Source organism: Pongo abelii, chromosome 18 (assembly GCF_028885655.2).
Source record: "Pongo abelii isolate AG06213 chromosome 18, NHGRI_mPonAbe1-v2.0_pri, whole genome shotgun sequence".
Lineage (NCBI taxonomy): Eukaryota > Metazoa > Chordata > Mammalia > Primates > Hominidae > Pongo > Pongo abelii.
In genome coordinates this window covers 1,152,078-1,179,373 of record NC_072003.2, presented here as the reverse complement: position 1 = coordinate 1,179,373, position 27,296 = coordinate 1,152,078, and the positions used below count along the sequence as shown (strand labels likewise).

The following is a 27,296-nucleotide window of genomic DNA, read 5'->3' as shown; positions in this document are numbered from 1 at the left end:
CCGGGTGAGGGGCCCCGCGGCTGAGCACCGCACGCGTGTGTGTGTGTGTGTGTGTGCGCGCGCGCGTGTGTGTGTGTGCGCGTGTGTGTATGTGCGTGTGTGTGCGCGTGTATGTGCGTGTGTGTGCGCGTGTGTGTGTATGTGCGTGTGCGTGTGTGTGTGTGCGTGTGTGTGCGTGTGTGTGTGCGTGTGTGTGTGCGTGTGTGTGTGTGCGTGTGTGTGTGTGCGTGTGTGTGCGTGTGTGTGTGTGTGTGCGTGTGTGTGTGCGTGTGTGTGTGTGCGTGTGTGTGTGTGCGTGTGTGTGTGTGTGTGTGTGGTGGGGTGTGGGCAGCGAGCATCAGCACCGACTGCGTGCCGGGATTGGTTGAGCACCCACTGTGTGCAGGGATTGATTGAGCGCCGACTGTGTGCAGGGATTGGTTGAGCGCCGACTGTGTGCAGGGATTGATTGAGCGCCAACTGCATGCCGGGATTGGTTGAGCGCCGACTGCGTGCTGTGATTGGTTGAGCGCCGACTGTGTGCTGTGATTGGTTGAGCGCCGACTGTGTGCAGGGATTGATTGAGCGCCGACTGTGTGCAGGGATTGGTTGAGCGCCGACTGTGTGCTGGGATTGGTTGAGCGCCGACTGTGTGCAGGGATTGGTTGAGCGCCGACTGTGTGCAGGGATTGGTTGAGCGCCGACTGTGTGCAGGGATTGGTTGAGCGCCGACTGTGTGCAGGGATTGGTTGAGCGCCGACTGTGTGCAGGGACTGGGCCATGTGGAGTGCTGGGTGTGTTGGGAGGAAGTCTGACCCGCACCTGTCCTACAGGGGCTAGCGCACAGGAAAGGACCACACGAAGCCACATGGACGGAGGCCTGTGGTGCTGGGTGTGCGGTGGGTGGGGCCAGGTGGTGGAGCGAGCCGGGTGCCTCCACATGGGGTGGTCGGAGCCCGGTTGCTCACCCAGGTACTCGCCCTCACGGCCGAGGGGCCATTCTGCTTATAAAAGCTGTGCCAGGCACCCTTGCTAAGGAGACATTCATTCGACATTGGTATTTGCCAAGCACCTGCCTGGTGTGGCTGGACCCGGGAGAGGCCAAAAGGTAACTTCCAGGCGGTGTAAGGGGCACCCAGCACTCACAGTGGCCGGGAGGGTGGGGCTGGCCTAGTGGAGGCTTGTCCTTGGCAGGAAACACGCGGCTGAGCGCAGGGGGTCAGTTTTGGGGGCTCACTGGTCCCCAGTCTGTCTGAATGGGTGGGGGCTGGAGGAAGATTGGACCCTGATGGGCACCAGAGCTAGGGGGAGCCTCAGACCCCCACGGAGTCGCCTCATGCGTAGACAGGGATGAAAGTCGGGTCCACATGGCCTGGCTGCAGTTGTGGGGGCAGAGAGGGCCCCATTTGGGAGTGTGGGTGGGTCGGTCCCTCCAGGCAAGAGGCTGGTCCAGCTCTGGTCACTGGAAGCCTCTGTCACCCTCACCGGCTGGAGCAGCTGCGGCCCCTCCCGGAAGCTCTCCGGGCCACGTGCTCACTTGTCTCTGGAACCACCTGGACCCAGCCTGGGCCTCCCTCCCCCGCTTCCCAGCCCCTCCGGCCCAGCCTCCCACGGACCACCTCCTCCTCCTCGGTGTGCGATCAGTGGCAGCACGGCCACTGGGCCCGGGCAGGAGCAGCGTCAGGAGCAGCTGAGCCATGCTGCCTGGAACCCTCACAAGGCCCTCCATAAAGCATCCCCGGGTGGGGGCAGGCGAGCCCCCACAGGTGCACCCAGCGTGGGCTCATGGGGGCCCGTGGGTGCTGAACAGATGCAGGGATGTGGGGTCCTAGGTGCCCCCACGGCCCCTTGATCCTTGTCCACCCTGGGACGTCCCAGCCCATGGAGTGCCCGGCTCGCCCATCCCCCTCTTCAGGGCCTGCCCTGCCCCCACTCCCTCCCCACAGGGGCCCCCACCAGTACTGACCAATCTCTGAGCAGCTGGGCCCACAGCCTGCCCCAGGAGGGTCTGTGAGGGGACAGCCCCCAACATCAGGGTGCTCCCTGCAGGGTGGGGCCAGCCGAGGAGGGAGGTAGGAGGGCAGGGCTGCGGCCCCCAGGGCAGGGGGACCTTGTCTGTCCATCTGGCGGCACACACTGGCTGGGAGGAAGCAGCTGGGAACAGTGACCCTCCCTGTTGCTGCGGGGCCCCAGCCTGAGGGGCTGCTCAGTCATCCCCACCACCCACCACTGGGCCAGGTCTGCGGCAACCCGCAGTGGGGGTCGGGCAGAGGAACTGGGGGAGGAGGGGGCAGGGTGGCAGGAGATGGGGGTCAGGGGCCATCTCCCAACACAGCCGCCGTTTTTGTGTGAAGACTCCAGACCTCCCAGCCCCACCCTCAGGAAGTGCGGTCCCCTCCTTACAGACAGACGCCCGCCTGTGGGGATCCTGGGAGCCCCGGCTGGCTCGCCCGCCTCTCCACTTCGCCTCACTCCTGTCCTGGGACAGAGGGTGCCCTGCCCTTGGGAGGTGGTGCTCCGAGGCCCGGCCAGAGTCTGCAGAACCCACGCGTGTGTGCTGGGAGCCACTCCCCAGGCAGGCGGGAGAACAAGCGTGGCCCCCAACAGCGCAGGACACGAGGAGGGGACAGCTACGGGGGACCGCCATTTGCTGTGCACACATGGCCCCTCTGCAGGGAGAGGGGCTCTGTCCCGGCCGTGCCACCCCCACCCACTGCCCAAGACTGCTGCCTCCCAAGTCCCCCAGCATCCATCTCTTTCCCTGAGGCTGTCCCTGGGGCCAGGCTGCCCCGCAGCATCCCCAAGTGGCTCCGTACTCAAGTCCCACCTTGTGTGTCTGGGGGAGGGGCGGTAGCAGGGCTTCTGGGAGTGTGGTGACAACCAAGGACAGGAGGGGCTGTGGCCGGTGGCTGGGGCTGGTGAACCCTGTCCCTGCTAGAGACAGGAGGGGCACTGGCGCTGGGGCTGGACCGGGAACCTTCCCTCTCTTCGCCCCACACTGAGGTGGGCGGGGCCTCAGGCTGCACTTTGGCCCGGGGCCTGAGTCTTCTCCTGGCTGGGATAGCGGGACACACCCAGGGCGCCCGGCAACCGGCAGGGGTCAGAGCCATCTCCAGGCACTCACGGGGCCTTGGCACAGAGGCTTCCGCCTTAGAGATAAAGGCTCCCGAACAGGAAGGTGCAGGCCGAGGGGAGATTGGCAGACCCCAGGCCTCCTACGCCGACCAGGACACCCTCAGCCCTACGCCGCGTGCTGAGGGCCGGTGGCGCTAAGAGGTGCCAGCAGAGAAGCCCACAGCCTGGTTCTGGCTGCAGCAGCAGGGCTCCTGGTCAGCACTCTGGGGAGCCTTGTGCTCACTCAGCCGGTTCCCAAGTGAGGACACCCAGTGCTACACAGGCAGAGCCAGGCTGCAGCCACGTCCCGCCCACCCCACACAGAGCCTGTGTCCCTGCCAGCTCTGCCTGTCACCTCAGCTTCCCGTGCAGCAGGGGGTGTGCAAAGGCCTCTGTCGGGGACCCCAGAGCAGCTGTGAGGGGCCCTGGGCTTGCAGGTCTATAGTGGGCACTGCCCAGAGCCGAGCCCTGGGTGTCCGGGCCCCGGAGGACGGCTGCACAGCTCCAGGGGTTCCTGCTTGGGGGGATCCCCAGGAGGAGCCTGTTGGGGTCAAGTGTGGCAGGTGCTTGAAGAACCAGAGGTGGGGGGTATGGGCTGCTGGGGGTGGGGGTCCCGGCTGGCCATGCAGAGGTTCTTGGCCCCGGTGAGAGAGCAGGGCTGGATGGGAGATGGGAGCCAGGGGTCCGGACCACCCCAGGGCCGGGGAGGACATCTACTCTCGCAGGCTGCCTGTTCTGCACCAGGGAAGCACCCCAGAATCCCAGACAACCGTTCCCTTCCCTGGCCCTGGCCCAATGGCCCTGGGGTCTCCAGCCTCTGTGATTCCAGCGAGCCTGTGCTGCCAGGGTGGCAGGTGGTCCTGAGGAAGAGAGTCCCGGGAAGACGACAGCCCCTGCACCAGGGAGCCCAGAAAGTGCCCGTCACCAGGCCCAGCCAAGGATCCGGACATGACCACAGCAGGCCGGAGGCCAGGCGCTCATTCCGAGGGACAGGCTGGACCTCCCAGCACAGACGTCGCCGTGGCCTGTGGGCAGTTGCAGCCGCTGATATTAAGAAGCCTGCAGCAGGGGTCGGCGGGCAGGGGTGCAAGGTCTCTTGGAAGCTGGCGGGGGTGTCTAATGAATGCCAGTGGCGACCCGGGTTCTCAGAGAACTGGGGTGGGGAGATGCCCGCGAGAGCCTCAGACAGCAGGACCTGCATCCCGCCAACCTTCCAGGTTTATTTGTTTAAAAAACAATGACTGAGAACTGAAACTGAGACAAGATAAGGTCACGATTCTCTGCCAAGTGATAAACGCCTGAGGGACGCTGCCAGCACCAGGTAGGAGCGGAAAGAGGGATGCTTGGTAGAGGCCAGAGACACGAAAAGCAGCGACAGCCTCGTGCTGCCCTGGCCACTTAGGAGACAAGGGGGAGCCACCCTATCAGAGCCGCGCCGGGCACCCCCGTGGTCGGCCCGCGCCAGCTTTAATCATGAGTCAACCGCACAGGAAGGGACTGGGGAACATGGCTTCCCGCGGGGACATCTCTGTGGCATTCCAGGTGAGCATCAGGCTGGGGAGGCAGCTTATCCCATGTGACTTTATCCGTTTAGTGGAATTCCAGTAAAAATCCAATTTTAAATGTTTAGGTGAAATTCATATTACGCAGAATTGAGCATTTGAGAGTGAACAGTTGCGTGGCACTGCACACTCAGCCGTCACCTCTGTTTAGTTCCCAAATGGTTCCGACCCCCTGAAAGAAATGTACACCCCTCAGCAGTCGCTCCCCGCTCCCCCTGTCCACCCCCTGGCAGCCACTGTTCCTCACTGTGTCTGTGAACGGCCCCGTTCTGGGCATTTCATGGAAATGGATTCACACGAGTAACATTCTGTCCTGTGGATGGGCCACATTTGTTTGTCCATTGTTGATGGACACCTGTGTCGTTTCTACCTTTTGGCTATTATGGATTATAGATAATGCTACTATGAATATTTCTGTAAACATTCCATTTTTTTTTTTTTTTTTGACAAAGTCTTGTTCTGTCACCCAGGCTGGTGTGCAGTGACAGTCACTCACTGCAGCTTTGAGCTCCCGGGCTCAAGCCATCCTCCCACCCCAGCCTCTCAAGTCACTGGGACTACAGGCACATGCCACCATGCTCAACTAATTTAAATTTTTTTTTCTTGTAGAGATGGGGTTTCGCCATGTTGCCCAAGCTGGTCTTGAACTCCCAGGCTCAACTGAGCCTCCAGCCTCGGCCTCCCGAAGTGCTGGGATTGTAAGCATGGGCCACCACGCTGGCCCAAATTCCATTTTTTAAAATTTTGTAAAAGCAGTGTTGAAGAGAACCTGGAAGAATGGATAGGATTCTAAACAATTTTAGCTCAGCTCAGTGTTGGGTGGAGACTTTCCCTATTAGATATCATAACACAGTGGCCACAAAGCAGAGACCGGACTGCCAGAGCTCCTTGCCCCCAAAGAACAAGAGGGCGCCCCATATACCAGGAAATATACCAAGAAGGCAGAGGCAGCCACAGGGAGGGGTATTTTTCATTTGAAATTCATGTCGCCTATAATCTCAGCACTTTGGGAGGCCGAGGCGGGCGGATCACCTGAGCTCGGGAGTTCAAGACCAGCCTGACCAACATGGAGAAACCCCCTCTCTACTAAAATTACAAAATTAGCTGGGTGTGGTGGCACATGCCTGTAATCCCAGCTATTCGGGAGGCTGAGGCAGAATTGCTTGAACCCACGAGGCAGAGGTTGCGGTGAGCTGAGATTGCACCATTGCACTCCAGCCTAGGCAAGAAGAGCAAAACTGTCTCAAAAAAAAGAAAAAAAAATCATGTCATATGATAATACAAATTTCAGTTGAATGAAATAATTATCAGCCATATAATCTTTAGAAACATGTGGGACCAGCTGGGCGCAGGGGCTCACACCTGTAATCCCAGCACTTTGGGAGGCCGAGGCAGGTGCATCATCTGAGATCAGGAGATTGAGACCAGCCTGGCCAACATAGTGAAACCCCGTCTCTACTAAAAACACACAAATTAGCTGGGTGTGGTGGGGGGCGCCTATAATCCCAGCTACTGGGGAGGCTGAGGCAGGAGAACTGCCTGAACACGGGAGGCAGAGTTTGCAGTGAGCTGAGACTGCGCCACTGCACTCCAGCCTGGGTGACAGAGTGAGACTCTGCCCCTCGCCCCTCACCCCCAACACAAAACCGCCACCAAAAGCCATGTGGGATTGTGGTATGTACACCCATGTTCACAGCAGCATTACTCACTGTAGCCAGAAGGTAGCTAGCTGCTGTGGTCAGAATGTGCCCCCAGAATTCCTATGCTGAAGCTGATAGTCACTGTGATGGTATTAAGAGGTGGGGTAGGCCGGGTGCAGTGGCTCACACCTGTAGTTCCAGCATTTTCAGAGGCCGAGGAGGGCAGATCACTTGAGGTCAGGAGTTCGAGACCAGCCTGGCCAACATGGCGAAACCCTGTCTCTACCAAAAATACAAAAATTAGCTGGGTGTGGTGGTGGGTGCCTGTAATCCCAGCTACTCAGGAGGTTGAGGCAGAAGAATCGCTTGAACCCAGGAGGCAGAGGTTGCAGTGAGCCAAGATTGCACCATTGCTCTCCAGCCTGGGCAACAGAGCGAGATCCTGCCACACACACACACACACACTCACACAACCACCACCAACCAAACCCGTGTGGGATTGTGAGATGTGCACCCATGTTCACAGCAGCGTTACTCACTGTAGCCACGAGGTAGGTGCTGTGGTTGGAATGTGCCCCCAGAATTCCCATGCTGAAGCTGATGGTCACTGTGACGGCACTAAGTGGTAGGGTATTCTATGACAGCAGTAGGAGTGGACTCAGACTGTGGACACAGCCCAGGTGTCCGTTGATGACAAATGGAAAAACAAAATGTGGTCCATCCATGCAAGGGGACAGTGGTCAGCCTCAAACAGGAAGGAAATTCTGGCACGTGCTCCATGGATGAGCCTCAAAGGCAGTGCGCTGAGTGAAATAAATCAGTCACAAAAGGACAAATGCTGTCTGATTCGAATTGCACGAGGTACCTAGAGGACTCAAATTCATAGAGACGGAAAGTAGAAGGGCAGGTGCCAGGGCTGGGGGTGGGAACAGGAAGTCGTTTAATGGGGACAGAGTTTCAGTTTGTGACTTTGAGAAGAGTTCTGGAGATAAATGGGGGTGATGGTTGCACCACAATGTAAGTGTCCTTAATGCCACAGGACTATCCACAAAAATGGTTATGGTGGTAAAATTCTGTTATACGTATTTTACCAAAATGTTAAAAAATATGTGGGGACATTTGGCTAATCTGTGAATGGGGAGAAACCTCCCACTGATAAAAAGCAGAAGAATTTTCCAAGTAGATACGTGATAGGTTGGACTTCATGAAAGTAAAACGTTCTGCTTTGTGTCAATCCTGAAACTAAAACATGGGACCCTAGGAAGGGCTGTCCCAGGGACAGCAAAGGATGGCCTTCCTGCCCTGCAAGGGTCTTGCGCAGATGGAGGAGGAAAACTTGAGAGGAAATAGAGAATTTGGAAGATACAGGAAGGAATGAAAAATCATTGTGGATTCACACCATCATGAGTGCCAGTGTCTAGATATTCTTGTGTGGCTTACAGGCATCTCCAAGCTGCCTGGTCACTACCATCATCCGTGTCCCTCAGGAAACACATGGGCAGGGCCTGGCAGGGGACCACAGTAGGCAGACCCAGTGTACAGAGAGCTAGGCAAAGCCATAGCCAGGTGGACTGGAACAGCAGCCAGACCTCCCTCTCCTGTGAACCTCTCCCCACTGCACAGGCAGCCATGGAATCCTTGCCTCGCTCTAGGGAACTGCCCCCACCGTGGTTCCTGGAGGCAGAGTTAGGAGAGAAAGGACAGATGTCTGAGGGCACAGGCATGGCCAGCACTGCCCTTCTGAAGCTCCAAGCCCCCATGGAGGGAGGCATCCACGGGCAGGACCTGGGCACCAGAGTGGGGTGAGAGGCAGGAGCTCTGACTGGGACAAAGGCAGCTCCTGCGCATCCCCTCACTCTCCGGCCACCCTCTCTGGGGCGATGAACATCAGAACAGGGACTCAGGTGGAGGGGCCAGTGTCTTCTGTTCCACGGCCCCATCTCACCCATCCCACTGCTCTACATGAGTTGCCGACCACTATAGACAAAACCAACAGCTTCCAGCTGTGTTCGGCCACTGGAGAGCCCAGCAGGCCCTGGGAGGGAGAACTGGGGAGCCCAGCAGGCCCCGGGAAGGAGAACTGGGGAGCCCAGCAGGCCCCAGGAAGGAGAACTGGGGAGACCAGCAGGCCCTGGGAGGGAGAACTGGGGAGTCCAGCAGGCCCTGGCTGTCTCTGCTCCACAGGTAGCCTCTCCTCTCCCAGCCATCTCATCTCCGGGTTCTGATGACCCTGCCCCAAACCTTGAACCTCGAGGCTGATAAAGCCAAGGTGTCAGCCAGGGCACTGCACTCCCCCTCACTTCACAAAGGGCCTTTTTTTTCTTTGAGACAGGGTCTTGCTGCAGTGCAGTGGCATGATCAGAGCTCACTGAAGCCTCCGCCTCCCAGGCTCAAGCAGTCCTCCTGTCTCAGCCTCCCCAGTATGTGAGACGACAGGCATGCACCATCACCACTGGCTAATTTTTGTAGATTGTGTAGAGACGGGGTCTTACTATGTTGCCCAGGCTGGCCTCAAACCCCCGAGCTCAAGCTGTCTGCCCGCCTCGGCCTCAGCAGTTGCTGGGATTATAGGTATGAACCATTGCACCTGGCACCTGGCCCTGACGGTGTCCTTGTGAGCCCTCCTCAAACCACACTACGCGATCACACCCGTTTCCCAGGATGGGGACAGAGCCCTGGGAAGCATGGGTTGAGGAGGGGGAACCACAGAAGGCTCGTGAGCAGCAGAGGAACATGAACAGATTTGTGTTTGGGATAAAATGGGGCTGGAAGTGGAGGTGGGGTTGGGAGTAAGAAGGGAGGCATAGCCAGAGGCGGGGGCTGCTGTGGCCGAGGTGGGGTGGGGACAGAAGAGAACGAACCCAGGAGGTTGACTCCACCTAACACCCTGCCAGGGGCCCTGGGCGGCTCCTGCCACCCACAGGAGTGCAGAGCCCGAGGTGGCTCCAGGCCTCCACGGGGCAGCGTGGCCAGCGCCCGTCTCTGCTGCACCCATGGGGGTTGCTCGTGCTGCCAAGACCCGGCCTTGGGTGGGCAGAGGGGCCCGTCCTAGGGGCAGTCTTCCGCCAGACCGCCTCCCTGAGACCCCACAGCTGGTCCCACTCCCCGTCCCCACCCCACCCACTCTCTTGGGGTCTCGTCTGGTGGGAGGAAACGGCTTCCCCGGGGCCCTGGGCCAGTGGCTGCTTCTGGAGGCGCCATGGCTGCTGGTGGCCTCTGCCCCCTTCCCTCCCCAGGAAGCCTTCCGGGTCCCTCCACAGACCCCTACATCCCGCCCCAGGGCACCCCTGCTGATGGGGCTGGGCTGGGACGAGGGTCGGCCCGCCGGGGTCTGTCAGCCTTCACGACGGCCCGGCCGCAGTTTCCCTCACTGTGGGGCTAACGACACCTCCCCCTGCCTGTGGGGGCTGCTTCACCTTCGCCCCGTCTTCCCCACACCCGCTCTGCCAGGCAAACAGATCCCTCCCGCCCTCCTCGTCCTGCCCCGGCGTGTTTCCTGAGCAAGGTCACTGGAGTCGCTGGAGCCCAGAGCCAATAAAACCCAGTGATGCGCGCAGGCCGGGAAGCCACCCCGCCCAGGATGTTTGCTCTGCGCCGCGCCCCCCCCACCAGGTTCTCGGGTGGCCTGCGAGGGGTCTCGGCTCTGCATCCCCTGCCACCCACAGGCCCCCACTGCCCCAGGAGGTGAGGATGTAGGGGCCCAAGGCCCATGCTCCTTCCAGACACTCATCTGACCCCTACCCGGCCTTTCACGCTGGTGCCCTGGGGGCATCCGGGCCTTGTCCTCTTCCCCCTGGCTCTGCCCAGCCTAGTCCATGGGCTGCCTGGGACCTCCCCAGACATCTTCAGCCCTCTCAGCCCACCGAGGCCATCAGACCCTGGGGCCTTGTCCTCCCACGGGCTCCAAGCAGGAACCAGCCAGGTGCCACTGCCCCCTTCTCCAGGCCTGACCAGGGGCTGCCTCTGCCTCGTGAGCACCCCTGGGGCCCCGGCCCCGGGCCAGGCCGCTGCGTGTTCTCCTGGATGACTCACAGCCTCCACACACTCCCTGTGTGTGCCTCTTCCCGCCTCTCATCCAGTCTCCTCTCTCAACCTGGAGTGAGCACAGCTTCGTCCTTCCCGGGGGCAGCATGGGGGCAGAACTTGGGGGGCCTGGATCTGCTCCTCTCTCTGAATTGACCCCCACAGCTAACCCCCCGGGCCCCTTTGCCTCTGAGCCTTCCCATAGGCTGTTCCCTCTGCCTGGAATGCTCTTCTGGTTCAACCTTAATCCCACAACCCAGCCCCATGCTGGTGCCCTGCAGGCGTGTTTGTCCGATGGAGACACGTGTTCAGGGCTCAGCCAGCCCAGGGGGTCAAGGGCAGTAAGTCCCAGGCCCAGCTGTGGGGCTGCCGTCACGAGCCCACCATCCCCAGAAGGTCAGTGTGGCAGGGTCCTGGGGGGGCCAAGGGAAGAGGAGGCTGTGCGTGGCAGGGAGCGTGTGCACCTGATGGGGACGAGGCTATGACCAAAGGCACAGATGTGGGCTGTGGGTGGCCAGGACCAGACTGGGCAGCTCGGCAGGGCCGTGAGGCTGGGGCCTGGCACGGACAGGGACCGGGGTCCTGGGGGCTTCAGGCTGGACGAGGCGGGGAGCAGGGTGGCCCGAGGCTTGTGGCCGGGTTGAATGGGCTGGGGGTCAAGGGCATCTTCACCCGAGAGTGAGGGCGCTGGCGCCTCTGTCTGCCCCGCGTGGCTGCCGGCCCTGCAGGGAGAGCGCCCGGCGTCAAATCAATTGGAGAAATTGATCTTGGCAGGGATTTCCGAGCCATCTGCTCGGTCCCCAAAGCCTTCTGAGAGGATGAACATGGCACCCAAATCCCTGGGGAGGCAGGTCGAGGGGGGTGCTGCAGTGTGAACGGGCCTCGGTTTCCCCCAGTGCACCCTGGATGCACCCCTCTTTGGTGACTCAAGAGGCAGAGCTTTGTGGACCCCCTGCAGAAGCCCACCCTGCCCCGCCCAGAGCTGTCAAGAAGCCGTGAGGGGCAGCTCCAGCCTAAGACCCCGGGCAGCTTCCATCATTTTTCACCCTGTTCACTAACTCCACGCCTCCTGCTTCCTGCTGGGCATTTGGCCGCCCCCATCCCGGCCTTGTCTGGCTCAGCAGGGCTGGGGCCGGGGCCGGGCCCTATGTTGGGCCTCGGGGGAGCCCAGGCTCCGCTCACTCTGTCTGCACTGGCTGCACTCGGCTCCAGGGACAATATTTGCTCGGGGAAAGAATCAAACATTTATCCTCGCATTTATTCAGGGGAGCAGTTGTCAAACACGCGTGTCCTCACTGCTCGGATGTTTCCCAGGCCTGGCCTCAGCCTGGGCCTTTCGCCTGCCAGGATCTGTGCCCGCTCAGCCGCTCCCTGTGCCCTCCGGGAGGATGAGGTCCTGCTCTGGGCAGACGGCGGGAGCACGGGTTGGGGCCAGTGCTGGGCAGGGCAGAGGGGTCCCTGGGGCCGAGCGATGCCGCACCCTGGTCCTTCTCCTTCCAGCCTCAGAGCGAGGCCAACGTGCCCCAGAGACCCCAGCAAGGCTCTCTGGGCCCACATTCTGGGCCTGGGGCGCCAGGAAAAGCTGGTGTTTGGGGTGGGGGAGGTGGGACAATTCTAGGTGGGGGGCGGCGGGATTCCCAGGGCCTGCCATTTGCGTCGCCCACGTTGCCGCCGCCTCTCAGCAGTGCTATCTGCTGTGGCCTGGGGAGCAGCTCCCCGCTGCGCCTGGATGACCGTCCTCTGCTCCTGTCCCTGTTCCCTCTCCCAGGCCAGAGCCCCTGCCCCAAAGCAGAAGAGACGGCCGCAGGTTCCCTGTCCTCTCCAGCCCCTGACCCTCAGGTCCTCCTCCAGCAGGAGCGCCTCTCCCTAGTGCCACCAGGGACCCCATACTGGACCCCTCCAGACAGAACCAATCTCAGCATAGCACAGCCATCTGCACCCCCAGATGGGGGCCTGGAGGGCTGGAGCCTCCACCCCAACCTCAGCCCCCGGCTCTCCTCTGCACCAGCCGCCTCCCCACCTCACCCCTGGCTGGGCCAGCACCCAAGCACCCCCACTCCCCTCTCTCAGACAGCAACTGCCGCCCGCAGCATCCCGTGGGGGGTGTCGGGCAGCAGGGTGGGGCCCCCAGGACAGGTGTGACCCTGGATGACCCGGGGCCGCTCAGCCACACTCCCCTTACACCTGCATCCCCAGAGTCCACACAGTGCAGGGCAAGCGAGGGGCTGGGGCCCGGGCCAGGCACTCCGGGGACTTGAGTCAAGCGCTTTCGGGTGTCTTTAATTTAGCAGAGCAGCCTCGTACGTGGACCCGGTGGCTCGGAGCTGACCTGAGGGCACACACAGCTGGTGGGCCACGCAGGTCAGCTCTGCAGTCAGGAAGACCCTCTCGCCTGGCCGGCCTTCTGGAAAAGTCGCTCCCCAGAGGGAAGGCCGGCATGGGCTGGGTCCGGACGGAGGGTGAGGTGGCCCTGAGCACTTGCACGGCACGGCGGAGCCCCCCACAGGCCTGGCCACCTCCCCCACCTCCCGGGAGCCCCCGCCGTGTGGCAGACGGCTAGAGGGGGTGGTCGGTCACTGTGGGGAGCCTACTGCCCTGTGTCCACCCCAGCCTGGCTTCAGCCAGCTCTGTCCTCACACCACCGCTGGGGAGCTGGCAGGTCACGGGTGGGGGTCACCGCAGTGCAATCCCCGCTCCTGGGGGTGACACGGGGCCGCCCACCCCCCGCCTGGACTCTCACAGCTTGCTGGTCTGCATAAGCCCGTTGGCTTCGGTGCGGCGCGCGGGCGGCGCGGCCTCCTGCTGCTGCCGGCTCCTGTCTGGCCGCGGCTCCGTGGCGTCAGCGTCCTTGGCGCCAGAGCCCTTGCGGAGGCACAGAACCTTCTGGAAGCTCTGGCGGAAGTTGTCGGAGAGGAAGCCGTAGAGGACGGGGTTGGCGCAGCTGTTGGCGTAGGAGAGGATGACCACGAAGAAGTAGAGGCTGGCGGAGGCGGGCTCCTGGGGCAGCGCCACGGCCAGGTTGACGATGTTGACGGTGAAGAAGGGCAGCCAACATCCCGCAAACACCAGCACCACCACCAACACCATGCGCGTCACCTTCCGCTCCGAGCGCCGCCGCACGCAGCCCACGCGCACGCCCGCTGCCCTCACCTTCACCACGATGAGCAGGTAGCACAGGCAGATGACCAGCAGCGGTGCAAAGAAGCCCAGCACGGCCGTGTAGATGATGAAGACGGCGCCCCACAGCCCCACGGGCTCCGGCCAGCTGGCGTTGCAGGTGCCGCCCTCCTGCACGTCCGCAAACACCAGGAGCGGCAGCGACATGCACAGGGACAGGGCCCAGGCCGCGGCGCTCGCCAGCTTGGCCACACGCGGGCGGCGCCAGCGGGCGGAGCTCAGCGGGTGCACCACCGCCAGGTAGCGGTCCACGCTCATGACTGTCAGGCAGAAGACACTGGTGAACTGGTTGACGCCGTCCAGCGTCATGACCAGGCGGCACAGGACGGGGCCGAAGGGCCAGAAGGACGCGGCGTTCTGCGTGGCCAGGAAAGGCAGCCCCAGCATGTACAGGACGTCGGCCACCGCCAGGTTGAGGATGTAGATGTTGGTGACGGTCTTCATCTTGGCGAAGCGCAGCACCACGTAGATGACCAGCGTGTTCCCGCCCAGCCCGGCCGCGCACACCAGCAGGTACAGCACGGGCACCAGCACCGCCCGGGCCCCCGCCGAGGGCGCCGGCCCCACCAGCGTCCTGTTGTCACCGCCTCCGGAGGCAGCCCCCGGGGAGGAGGCGTTCCAGCTGGGCGTGGAGGCTGGGAACAGGGGCTCCATGGCGGCAGCCCGGGGGTGCGTCGGGCTCTGCAAGAGAAGAAGGGAGGACGCCAGGGTGGTGAGTCCCTGAACCGGCACATGCAGGCATTCCTTCCTCCTGGGCCCCAGCCCCGCCTGCCAGGAGGCGCGGAATCACCGGGTAAACACGATTAGTCATGTTCAGCGAGGCCGGGAATCACATTAAGCAAATTGTTTGGAAAATAAGCCAGGAGAGGAAGGAGCGGCGGGCAGGTGGCCCCGGGAGCCCAGACGGACGGCTGCTGTCGATACGGTGACGGCTGCCCTGTGGCCGCCCCTGCACCCAGGTGGTGCCTGGCCTGGCCGCAGCATCCTGGAGTCGTCTCCCCGAAGCCCCTCAGAGCCTGCCCTGCAGTGCTGCTGCCCTCGTCTCCCAGGTAAGGGGCCGAGGCCCAGCAGGTGGCACCTCCTGGGACACACAGGGAGAGGTGGCAGTGGAGAGAGAGGTGGCAGTGGTGGTCGGCCCCCTGTCCGCCTGGGATGAATGGCGCCTGGCTAGGACGACCCAAGAAGTGGCTGGACGTGGTGTCGCCACCGCAGCGTCGAGGGGCTTTCACCGGGGTGCACGCTGCCCATCGGCCCCTGGACCTCTCTTCAGGCCAGCGCAGGGACCGTCACCCCCGCAGCAATGACAGACATCTGTAAACCCAGGTGGGGGCACAGCACAGGGCCAGGCAGACACTGCCCTCCCCACGGGGCGGCTGCAGAGAAGCAAACACACAAACCACACAGAGCGGTCACACGGAGCCCCAGGAGTCACACAGGGTGAAGGAGGGGGGACTGGGGGCGGGGGCTGCACACCCTGCAGCCCGGAGGAGAAGCCGGGGTGGGGGGTGTGGGCGGGTCAGAGGCACAGCGTGTGGGGGTTCCAGTCACCTGACACTGCCCAGTCCCATCGGAGCTTGAAGCCCCCTCCCAGGCCCTGGAACCCCCCACTGTGGCCCAGAGAGAGAACAGGGGAGACTTAGGGGAGGGGAGGGAGGGGAGGCTTCAGCCAGGGTGTCCATGGAGAAGGGTGGGCTGGGAATGGTGACATCTGTGGGTTCAAGGCCATGGGCACGTGTGTACCTCGTACATTGTTTTTGTATTTTTCTGCGTGTTTGAAATCATTCATAAAAATGATACTCCAGCTGGGTGCGGTGGCTCAAGCCCATCATCCCAGTACTGTGGGAGGCTGAGGCAGGTGGATCACCTGAGGTCAGGAGTTCGAGACCAGCCTGGGCAACATGGTGAGACCCCCGTCTCTACAAAAAATACAAAAATTAGCCAAGTGTGGTGGCGGGCGCCTGTAGTCCTAGCCACTGAGGAGGCTGAGTCGGGAGGATCATTTGAGCCCAGGAGGTTGAGGCTGCAGTGAACTGTGATTGCACCACTGCACGCCAGCCTGGGTGACTGAGCAAGACCCTGTCTCAAAAAGAAGATCAATGCCTCCCCTGACAAGTGGGGCGGAGGAAGGCTGGACGTTCGGGTTGACCCTGGAGCTGTGTGACTCTGGGTGTGGCCAGCAGAGAATCAAAGTGCCCCCCAGGATCCAGACCAGGGACAAGCCCCTCCCTGGGGGACCCCGGCCTGAGCAGGGGTGGAGCTGGCCGTGGTGACCCCAGCATGTGCCGTCTGGAGCCCTGGGCCTGCTCAGCTGACCGGCCCTGACCCCTGAGGCACCTCAGAGCACAGGACGACCCCAGCAGCTGCCAGGAAAGGCCACAATCCTGGCTGGGGGCTGCGGGGCTGGGCCAAGGCCACTGAAATCTGGTAGACAAGGAAAGGAGAGCTGGGGAAGGGGGAGCCCAGAACACAAGGCTGACAGCACAAAGAGAAAGCCCTCTGTCCCCAACAAACCTAGAAATCAACATCCCCAAGCTCACGTGGCCCAAACACACTAAGAAATACGACTCAGAAAATCAACAGGGCCAGTGGACCCGTGGATCCATCTCGGGGAGATAAAAATAACAAGCAAACAGGTGCGCTCAGGCTATGTTTAAATATGTGCAGGATCCAGAGACAGCATGGATAAAATGTTAGGAAATACATTTGGCTTCTGTCTAAGACGTAAAATGAACAGGCATCTATTTTTAAAAATTGCAAATCCTAGATGTAAAAAATACAATCATTTAAGTGGAAAAAAACACTACAAAAGTGGTCAGTACCAACTCCAGTGTGGACAGCGCTGAAGAGAGAATCGGTGAATGGGAAGAGGGTTGAAAGATTCACTGGAGCAGGGTTCTGGCAGAAGGTCCAGAGAGGGCTCTGTGGGGTCGGCAGGGGATCCCGTCTGGGAGCGCACCTGTCCCAAGCAGCATAAAGGAATGAAAGAGCATCCCCATCAACGTGCGGCATCTGGGCAGGGACACCACCAGCCAGAGAGACAGGACGGATTCCCACAGGCAGGAGCCGGAGCGCAGCAGAATCCTCAGCAGGAACGGAGCAGTGGCCTCCATGCAGACCCCGGGGGTGGGAGAAGAGGGGAGGTGGGGAGGGAGAGAGAAAGACAGGGTAGGGGGAGAGAGAGAGGAGGGAGAGGTGGGGGAGTGGGAGGGGGAGGCGGGGAGGGAGAGAGAAAGACAGGGTAGGGGGAGAGAGAGAGGAGGGAGAGGGAGAGGGATGGGGAGGCGGGGAAGAGAGAGGGAGAGTGGGAGGGAGCGGGAGGGGGGGAGAGGGGAGGAGAGAGGGAGAGAGGGAGAGGGAGGGGGAGGGGGAGGTGGGGAGGGAGAGAGAAAGACAGGGTGGGGGGAGAGAGAGAGGGAGAGGGAGTGGGGAGAGAGAGAGACAAAGGGTAGGGGGAGAGAGGGAGGGAGGGAGAGGGAGGTGGGGAGGGAGAGAGAAAGACAGGGTGGGGGGAGAGAGAGAGAGGGAGAGGGAGGGGGAGGGGCCGGTGGCTCTCCGCTCCCCAGGGACCAGCACAGAAATCCAACACACCATGTTTGCGGCTCCCTCTGGCTGCCTGTGGAGCATGCATTCCGGAAGGACAGTGGTCTGGAGACAGCCCGCAGGCTGCGTGGGAGTCCGGGTGGATGGGATGGTGGCCCAGGTGCAGAGGCCTCTGAGCTGCAGCCCTCCCTGGGGAGGCACTTTCGGCCCATTCCTCTGTACCAAGGAGGTCAGGTGGAGGGGACAGAGGAGCCACCGATGGTGGGGCAGGGAGAGGGCGGCTGTCGGGCTCCGGTCCATCTCCAACACAGGCCCTGGGTCCCCAGCACATGTGGTTCCCAAATGCCTGTTTGATTTTTTGTTTTTGAGATGGGGTCTTGCTCTGTTGCCCAAGCTGGATTTCAGTGGTGCTGTGATCACAGCTCACTGCAGCCTCCACCTGTGCTCAAGCGATCCTCCTGCTTCAGCCTCCCAAGCAGCTAAAATCAAACCCCTGTCTTTGTAGCTGCAGAGGAGCCTCAGGGCTCCTCCAAGGCCACTCCCATGCCCAGAGCCCAGTGAGGGACCTCCACAGGCTGCCAGGTCCCCAGCTCTGCTGCCCCCAGTGCTCCACCTCCGGAGTTAGACTTCAGAGCAGCAAAGGACAAAAATAGACCATTATTGCTGTACCTAACTCTTGGAACATAATTCTGCGAGAGCCATTATTTGGAAGCAGTCATCTTCTGAATCATAAAATTACGCACTCACGGGGAATTGTCCCAGTGGCCCTGTCCCTTGTGGGTGGGGGATTCACTGGAGGGGGAGCCAGCATTAGGAGCTTTCCGATTCCGAGCCCTTGGCCACGAAGGGATCTGCTCAGCCTGACATGGCACTGGGAGAGACCCTGGCCCCTGCCCACTCCCCACACAGGCTGCGTGGTCTGGGGTAAGTCACGGGCTTCTCTGAGCCCAGCTTCTGGGATAGGCAACTCCTGCAAACTGTAGGGTCCCTGAGCAGATGAAATTGAGTGAGCTTCTGTGTGCAGGGTGCTGTGTGCATCCACTCCCAGCAGCATCCATCCCTCCCATCTCCTGCCTCCACCCCACAGCTCACCATCTGCAGGTGCCCGGTGTGCCAGGGTCAGCCCAGGAGCCACAGGGGACCCAGATGGCCCCAGTCTGCCCACTGCACCGCTCCTGGCCTCACCTCCCCACGACGGGGGCCACAGTGGGTCTGGCATACACTGGGCACTCAATGATTGCTCCCACAAGCTGCCCTAAGCAGCCCAGCGTTTCCCCAGCATCCAGGAGGCCATTGGGCTCCTCGGAGAAGGGGGCAGTCTTCACAGGGGCCTGGGACCAGAGGCGGAGCTTCAGCACCAAGTCCTCCATGACTGGGTGGAGGTCTAGCCTGCACCCTGCCAACCCCTTCCAGGTTAGCCCAGCACGAGGTCGGGGAGCCGGCTCCTTCACGGGGGACAGCGATGCAGCTGCAGCTTAGAGGGGCTGCGGAACCTGCTGCTCGGGGAGGCAGCAGCTCACACGGCTGGGGCCCACGCCCCACCCTGGAGAGGCTGCAGACCCACCCGGGCTCCTCCAATGTGTGCTGGGCGGGGGCAAACATGGGGGGACACCTTAGCTAAGACTACAGGCCCCAGCCCCTCCAAAGGCCTCCGAGCCAGGCCTGTGCTCCCAGGACAAGCGTTCTGACCTGTTTCCTCTGTCGTAAGGGTGGGCTGGTGGAAGGCCACTGCCCCCTTGGGGTGCAGCTCTGTGAGTGCAGCCAATGGCACCCCCGCCTGTCCCCCACATACACTCCACCTGTCCCTGCGGCAGCCTGTGGCCAGGGGCACGTACCCTCCCCAGGAGAGGGAAACTGAGGCAGGTGTGGGCCAGCCTGGAGCAGCAGCAGCAGAGGTCCTGCATGCTCCACGAACGCTTCTCAGGGCACCCTCCACACCAGGCACCTCCTGGGAGCCCCGCTGGGTCTCGCTCTGGAAATCAACGCCAGGCCCCTGTCCTTGGTGCTATCGACCAGTTTCTGCCCAGGAGGCTCTGGCAGTCCCCACCTACATCGCTCAGAATCACGCCCTTCAGAAAGGGCTCAGCCTCGCTGGAACCATCCCCAACTTCTGTCACCATGCACTCTGCTCTCTCGCCCTTGAGGGGGCCCCAGGTGGGCTGGCAGGACGGGGACAGCAGGTCGGGCACGTGGGTGGGTCTGGGGTGGGGGAGGAGGGCCAAGGGCACACACCCCAGTGGCGTGTTCTCTATTCTGGGGAGGGTGAAGACGCCGGGAGGATTCCAGGTACATGCGGTGCCTTGGACAGGAGGGGGCTCTGTTCGCAGTGGACGGGGTGGCACCCCTGCCTCCCCAGTCTTGGGTTTCAGGGAACCCATCTGTGGGTGCCAGGTCACAGGGCCCCTGGGTGCTGGCCTCTGCCTGCTGCCTTCCAGGAGCTCACCGACCCAGCTGGGCACAGGCACCAGTTGCCTCCCCCCGTACCCAAATTGCAGATCCTCCCCTCGCTGGGTGCCATGGGCACCCTGGGACCCTCCTTCCGTGGCCCAGTGGTTCCCTGTGGCCTGAGTGCCACTCCCAGCTCCCAGCCCCAGGCTCCGAGCCCTCCCCAGCCCTACCCACCCTCCTCCAGCTCCAGGGGCCAGCCCGCTGTGGCCCCAGTCATGGGGAGGAGAGGCCGGGAGCGGCGCGGTGGGCAGAGTGGGGCCATCTGGGTCCCCTGTGGCTTCTGGGCTGACCCTGGCACACGGGGCGCCTGCAGATGGTGAGGTGTGGGGTGGGGTCAGGAGATGGGAGGGATGGAGCTGCTGGGAGTGGATGGAACGGGAGGGGAGGGACCCCCGGCGGCGGCAGGAGAGCCCCGCGGGTGTGCGGCGGGCGCGTGGGGGACAGTGCGTGCAGCGGGCTGGGGGCGCACGGCGGGACCCCGGGCCGGGGCTGCGCACACAGGGTGAGACCCCCAGCAGGGATAACAGCCGAGGGCAGGGGGTGCCCGCGCGGGAGGGGGACAGGGGCGGGCGGCACTCACCTGGGCGGCGGCGCCCTCTGGCCGGGGGAGCCTCGATGTCCGCGCGCGCGGCGCTGGCTCCGGGATCTCTGGCGCCGGCTGGGAGGGGGCGGGGCGAGGCGGGGGCGGGGCCAGTGCCTGGTGGGGGCGGGGCAGGGCCACTTCACCTGCTCGACTCCCGGGTCCCACGTCTGGCCTCCGGGAACCCTCGCGCACTCGCCCACAGCCCTGGCCCCACTGGCAGTGACCCCATGATCGCCTGCGCCCCCACCCTATTTTCTTGCTGTCTGCTCTGCGGTAGACTCCAGCTTGGGGTGGGGGTCCTGACGCCAGCAGGAGTCCAGGGGGTCCCTCGTGGAGAGTCTGAAGAGGTTGGAGGGTCCTTGTTCAAGGGGAGAGGGTCAGGGGCTCTGCAGACGTCTCTGAGGGGTGGGCTGGGGTTGTGGAGAGAAGTGGGTGTGTGGAGGCTGGGGGGGGGGGTGGTGGCAGGCAGTCCCAGCGAGAGGGGGTCCGTGGTTGTGGGATTTCCAGGACACTCCATTCGGGTTTTATCCATGCCTTATTTGCGGATCCTACACATATTTAAACGTAGACTACCTGCTAAGTTATTTCCCCTGAAATGAATCCATGAGTACACCTTAGTCCCTCATCTAAGGCGGGGTTCTCAAGCAGGCAGCGGAGTCACCTGGGTCCTCAAAGCAGATTCCTGGGCCTCGAGCTGGGCCCCCGACTCCCCAGGCAGTGAGGGCCTGGGAATCTGCATTCCTGACAAGCTCCCGGGATGCTGATCCCCAGGCCCGCCGTGAGCACCGCTGGTTGTAACAAGCAGGATTGAGTGCCTCCTCCTGCTGAGCGCAGAGGCTGGGGATCACCGGACATTTTCCCACCAGGAGGTCCCCCAGCCCCCTCCCCTGTCCCCGCGCCGACCCAGGGAGCCCCGCCACTGGCTGAATGAAGTGAGGCGCCCCCAGGTGACAGCAGAACTCGGAAGGCCCCAGGCCCCTCCCTGGGGGGACATGGGAGCAGCCGCCTGCTGTCTGTTCACAGGTGGAGTCAGCTCCCGCTGGCCAGGCTCCTGTTGAACAGGCGCCAGCAGCTCCCTTGAAGGCCGGGTACCGGTACCATGTTCTCTCCTTTAAGCGTTTCAGTATTTCCACATGTTCTACAAGGAGCAAGTATTACGTTTATCATCGAGCAAGAGTGCTTAGAGGACCACAGCACCCGGCCCCAAGGTCCCCTCCCCTCCTGCCCAGCCTGTGGCCATGGCCAGGCCCTCAGGGGAGGCTGCAGGCTGGTCCCAGGGCCCCTGCCCAGAATCCGCCCCATAAGCCTTTCCATCCTCTCTGGAGGTACCTGGGCTCTATCCCTCTCACCCTCCCACAGCAGTGGCTTCCCAAGGCAGATCCTCTGAGAACCGCTTCGTGACCCTTAACTCCTCCCCCATCTCCATCTGCTGCCCCTTCCCTCAGCCTCTGCCTGCCATTCTCACGGTTCCCCCCTCAGCTCCCGGCTGTGTTCCTCCAGCTCCCACTGCCTCGCACCTGGGCCCCCATCCGTCATGTTCTGGGGCTCCCTGAGAAGCCTCTGGGGTCCCACTGTTCTGGAATCGCTGGATGCCCCAGGGGTGCAGGGTCCAGTGTGAGAGTCAGGGCCCAGTGCCCAGTGGGAGCTCAGCCCTGTGGGTGGGCAGGCGCTGGATTTACTCACATCCCCAACATCAAGCCGGGACACCCCCCACCTCCAAGCACCTGGGCACTCCTGGGGGCCTGATGGCCAGAGAGGGGACCTGTCAGCCCCGCACTGCCCCTCCCCACATCGGCCACCCTGAGTTCTGGGCAGGAGTCCCCTGGCCTCAGTCCCACCCACCCCAGGAGGATCAAATGAGGTCATGCCCACCTGGGACGCTGCAGAGGTCAAGCCCAGCACCGTGAGGATTAGGGGCTGCCGGGAGCCATGGCAACTGATGGTAGGTGGATGGACTCAGCAGGGACGGTCCTCAGACCCCTCTCCAGGGACCCCACCCTCACTGTGACCTGTCCCACGGCCCCTGACACCCCCTCTCCTGAGGCTAAGGCCAGCAGCTCCCGGACACAAAGCCCGTGCCCCTCCCCCACCAGGCAGAGGCTTGGTCACTGGGCTCAGGCTCCCCTGTAATTATTCAAAAGCAACAGAGGCTGACTCCAGCTCACCTGGAACACCCCAGAGGCCTCTCGTCTTAGTCCCCGGACTGGGCTGGGCCCTGGGGGTGGTGGCCAGGAGGAGTGTGGGGCGCTCTGCCCTGCAGCCAACAGGGCCCTCCCTCCACTCCTCCAAAGGGCCCTGCTGCCCCCTGTCACCCTCTGAGCATCAGGCCTTTGCCCTGGCTGCCCCCCTGCCTGGTATACCCCACCTCCCTTTCTGCAGGTAACTCCCCTGGCAGCTCAAGCAATGCTTCCTCCGGGAAGCCCCGGCCGCCCCACACTTGTTCCACCGACCCTGCCCCCAACAGCCTGCAGATGCTCACAGGAGGCCACAGGGCCTGGCGGGTCTCAACTTCACCCCCGGGTCTGATCACAGCAGGATTCCAATAAACACGGGTCCACGTGCACCTCCCGGCCCTGGCTGGTGCAGCACAGCCCGCCAGACAGGAGGTCAGAGATGAGCTCCCCACCGGGGCAGCACAGCGGGTCACCAGCCTCCCGACAGGAGAAGAAAGACACTGGCGCAGGCGCTGCAGGCATGTGTCGCTGGGACTGGGCTGGGAGGGTGTCCTGGTGTCTGAGCTCCTCAGGGAGCTACCGCAGAGTGTCCCCAAGAGCACAGGGTGCCCCGACGTCCTGCGGATTCCAGCCTGGGGACCTGGCAGCAGGGGCTTCCCACCAAGGCATCTGGAGTGAGATGCAGGCTGCAGCTGCCAAGGGCAGAGCATGGCCCGGGGTCCAGAGAAAAACAGGGAGACCTTCAAAGGGTTTCAAGGATGGGGCCTTCTGCAGGGGCCTGAGTCCCGCCCCTGGGGCCCTGGGGGTGGCTGACCCTCCTGGCCGTGGTCTCCAGCTTCAGTGGGCACTCTGTTAAAATGGGGTGCTCATTAAAATGCAGCTTCCCAGGCTACTCCAGCCTTCAGGATGGGAGGCAGGGGCAGTGCTGAGGCCCTCACCCACACAACCCGCTGTATTGCCCGGTCTGTCCCCTGGCACCTGGACCAGTGCCCAGTGTGGAGTGACGTCCCATGAGCACCAAAGACCTGCTCCCTCCCAGCCCCACGTAGAGGCCACCGCCGGGCCTGCACTTGGGGGAAGGTGAGGATGAGGAATTTGAGTGAATATGCCCTGGAAACTTGGCATCTGGAGCTGGTAAGAGACCCCCACACAAGACCCCCACACTCCTGGGGGATCATGGGGATCCCCCAGTCCCACCTGGGCTAGGGCAGCTCTTTCCTCCGCCAGCAGGTTATACCACCCAGGTGAGGCCTCAGGCCTGTGCCAGCGCTCTGATAGGCCCAGCTGGGGGGCGGGGCCTGCTCGCCTGGGCACCTCTGTGCACTCTGATAGGCCCAGCTGGGGGACAGGGCCTGCTCGCCTGGGCACCTCTGTGCACTCTGATAGGCCCAGCTGGGGGGCGGGGCCTGCTCTCCTTGGGCATCCTCATTTGAAGATGGGGAAACTGAGGCTCAGAGAGGGTAAAGGGCTTGGCTTGGAGCTGAGTCTCTGGATGCTCAGGCCGGGGCCCACCCACGACACCCTGCTTTCCAGTGAGTGGAGGGGCTCTGCAGGTGTGAGGAGGGACATCAGGACAGATGCAGGTGCCTCCTGGCCCCTGCTGCAGCCCAGCTGGGACCCGCCTCATACCAGACAATGAGGCCCCGGGAGTCCCGGCCCAGCCTCAGCTTTGGCAGGGCCCTGGTTCATCCCAGGAGGTGCTTCCCGCGGTCACCAGGCAGCCCCACTCCTGCCAAAGGCTCCCCATACAGCGAGATTCACCCTCTTCCCGGGGTGTGCCAGGCAGCCCCACTCCTGCCAAAGGCTCCCCATACGGCGAGATTCACCCTCTTCCCGGGGTGTGCCAGGCAGCTCTCGGGGCCAAAGGCTCCCCATATGGCAAGATTCATCCTCTTCCCGGGGTGTGCCAGGCAGCTCTCAGGGCACTGCTGTCTGGGCTGTGGACTCAGCCTGTGCTGGGCAGGGCAGGGGGAAGCAGCAAGGCCATTCACGCAGATGGTAGAGCCCCATTACCAGGCCCCCTGCCTGCGTGCGGGACACCAGCCCCTCAGCTGGGGCCAAACCTAGCATCTGGTGCAGCCGTGGGCACTGACTCAGGCAGCGGGGTGTGAAGGCAGGACCGTAGCAGGGGGAGGAAGAAGGAGGCGAGCTTCCAAAATTAACAGCCACATGACGTGGAGACTATTAACATCCCACCGCACAGACAGCGGCGGCATCCACAGAGGGGCCTGGCGAGCCCAGCACTGCTTTAGGGCTGGGGCTGGGGAATGGATGTGCAAAGGGCAGCCCTCATAGCCACATGGACAGCAAGGAGGGTGTCACGGTACAGGTGCCGTGGGACAGGTCACAGCTAGGGTGGGGTCCCTGGAGAGGGGACCGAGGACCATCCCTGCGGAGTTGCCATGGCTCCCGGCAGCCACTGAGCCTCACAGTGCTGGGCTTGACCTCTGTGGTGTCCCAGGTGGAGACGGGACTCACTGGATCCTCCTGGGGTGGGTGGGACCAAGGCCAGGGGACTCCTGCCCAGAACTCAGTGTGGCTGATGGTGGGAGGGGCATTGCAGGGACGACAGGCCCCCTCTCTGGTCATCAGTCCCACAGGAAGTCACTGGGGGAGGGGTCACAGCCAGGATCCAGACCCTGTGTGACGCCAAAGGCCGTGGGCATTCCTGCGCAGGAGCAGCCACCAACTCGTCCAGAGACAGAGGGAGCTGGGGGTAGCTGTGCCGAACGCCTATCAGCTCCAGTGGAGATGGCGCCAGTCTCATGAGGCCGGAGAAGAGACCCAGAGCCAGGATCCAGACATGGGGTCCTAGCGGGGGCTACACACAGGGGAGAGGGTCCAGCGGCAGCAGGTGGGGTGGGAGAACTACAACCGGTGCAAAAATCGCAACCACCACAAAAACCACAACCACAACCTCCACAAAAACACAACCACAACCACTGCAAAAACCACAAGCACAACCTCCACAAAACCACAAGCACAACCTCCACAAAACACAACCACAACCTCCACAAAACCACAACCACAACCTCCACAAAACCACAACCACAACCACTGCAAAAACCACAACCTCCACAAAAACACAACCACTGCAAAAACCACAACCACAACCTCCACAAAAACACAACCACAACCTCCACAAAACCACAATCACAACCACCGCAAAAATCGCAACCACAACCTCCACAAAACCACAACCTTCACAAAAACACAACCACAACCACCACAAAACCACAACCACAACCTCCACAAAAACCACAACCTCCACAAAAACACAACCACAACCACTGCAAAAACCACAACCACAACCTCCACAAAACCACAACCACAACCACCACAAAACCACAACCACAAGCTCCACAAAACCACAACCACTGCAAAAACCACAACCACAACCTCCACAAAACCACAACCACTGCAAAAACCACAACCACAACCATTGCAAAAACCACAACCTCCACAAAAACACAACCACAACCTCCACAAAAACACAACCACAACCTCCACAAAACCACAACCTCCACAAAAACACAACCACTGCAAAAACCACAACCACTGCAAAAACCACAACCACAACCTCCACAAAACCACAACCTCCACAAAACCACAACCACTGCAAAACTACAACCACAACCCCCGCAAGAAGCACGCCCTTCCTACAGCATTTTCACTTAGCACCCTCCCCCAACAACCTCCACCCGCAGCCTCCATTGAACCCAAAACAAAGGGTCCCAATCCCCAGCATGGCCCGGGTTCCACAGGCCGGGCCAGGGCTCACACGTTTCTCATAGAGAGGACTTGGGTCTCCAGTTGGCTCCTCCCAGATTCCCTCGCTGGGAACCCCAACCACCTTCAGGTGTGTCGGCCGCAGGGGCACCCCCCAGGTGTGCCTCATTACTGCCGTCTGGGGCGTTCACCAGGTGCGGTGGTCTGTCCTTGCACTGCTAGAAAATACCCGCGACTGGGCGCAGTGGCTCACACCTGTAATCCCAGCACTGTGGGAGGCCGAGGCGGGGGGGGGGGGTGGGGGGATCATAAGGTCAAGAGTTCGAGACCCACCTGGCCAACATGGTGAAACCCCCGTCTCTACTAAAAATATAAAAGTTAGCCAGGCGTGGTGGCACATGAGTGTAATCCCAGCTACTCAGGAGGCTGAGGCAGGAGAATCGCTTCAACCCGGGAGCAGAGGGTGCACTGAGCCGAGATCGCCCCACTGCCTCCAGCCTGGGAGACAGAGCGAGACGCTGTCCACCCCCGCCTCCACCAAAAACAAAACAAAACAAAAACAAAAACCTGAGACTGGGTAATTTATAGAGAAAAGAGTTTAATTGGCTCAGGCTTTGTGGGTTATATGGAAAGCATAGCTGCTTCTGCTTCTGGAGAGACCCAGGAAGCTTCCAACCATGGTGGAAGACGAAGCGGGAGCAGGTGTCTCCCATGGCGAGAGTGGGAACGAGAGAGACAGAGCAGGTGCGGGACACATTTAAATGGCCACTCACAATCTCGAGGACAGCATCAGGAGGGACGGGGCCAAGCCATTCACGAGAAATCTGCCCCTGCTACGCAGTCACGCCCCACCGCCACACTGCAGACTCCATTTCCATGTGAGGTTTGGGTGGGGACGCAGAGCCGCACCACACCATCACCCAGGAGGATGCCCAGGAGCAGGTGTGTGGGGCGCTCAGGGACGACACGCCCCACGGGGGGACACTGCCTCCAGGGGCCAGGGTGTCTGGGAAAAGGCTGGGAGCCAGCGTGGCTGTGGACCCTCCATCCAGGCATCACAGACCAGGGCTGGCGGGTTTTAGGGGGTGTCCACCTCCACCACCCTGAACCCCAGGTCCTTTTCCAGGGAAACGTGCAGAGCAAATGGTTGGAGAGCGAAGTCCAGGCACAGGGGCCATGAGAACCGGACCCCACACAGCTGCAGACCCTGACTCCGACCCAAACTGCATGCAGCTGAGGACCCCCAAGCCAGACAGACCCCAAGCCAGGCAGACCCTGACCCAGACCCCACGCGGCCGCAGACCCCCGACCGCGACCCAAACTGCAT

At 62.0% G+C, this 27,296-nt stretch overlaps 1 protein-coding gene across 1 annotated transcript; it reads right to left on the bottom strand.

Moving 5' to 3' along the window:
• Window positions 1-11,470: 11,470 nt before the first annotated feature.
• On the bottom strand, window positions 11,471-14,192 carry SSTR5 (somatostatin receptor 5). The gene has a single exon (XM_002825941.4). The coding sequence runs from the start codon at window positions 14,147-14,149 to the stop codon at window positions 13,055-13,057; it is 1,095 nt and encodes a 364-aa protein (XP_002825987.1). The 5' UTR covers window positions 14,150-14,192; the 3' UTR covers window positions 11,471-13,054.
• Between the last annotated feature and the right edge of the window lie 13,104 nt (window positions 14,193-27,296).

Excerpts from the sequence above, each read along its gene's own strand:
- SSTR5 (XM_002825941.4), bottom strand. The coding sequence starts at position 14,149 with ATGGAGCCCCTGTTCCCAGCCTCCACGCCCAGCTGGAACGCCTCCTCC.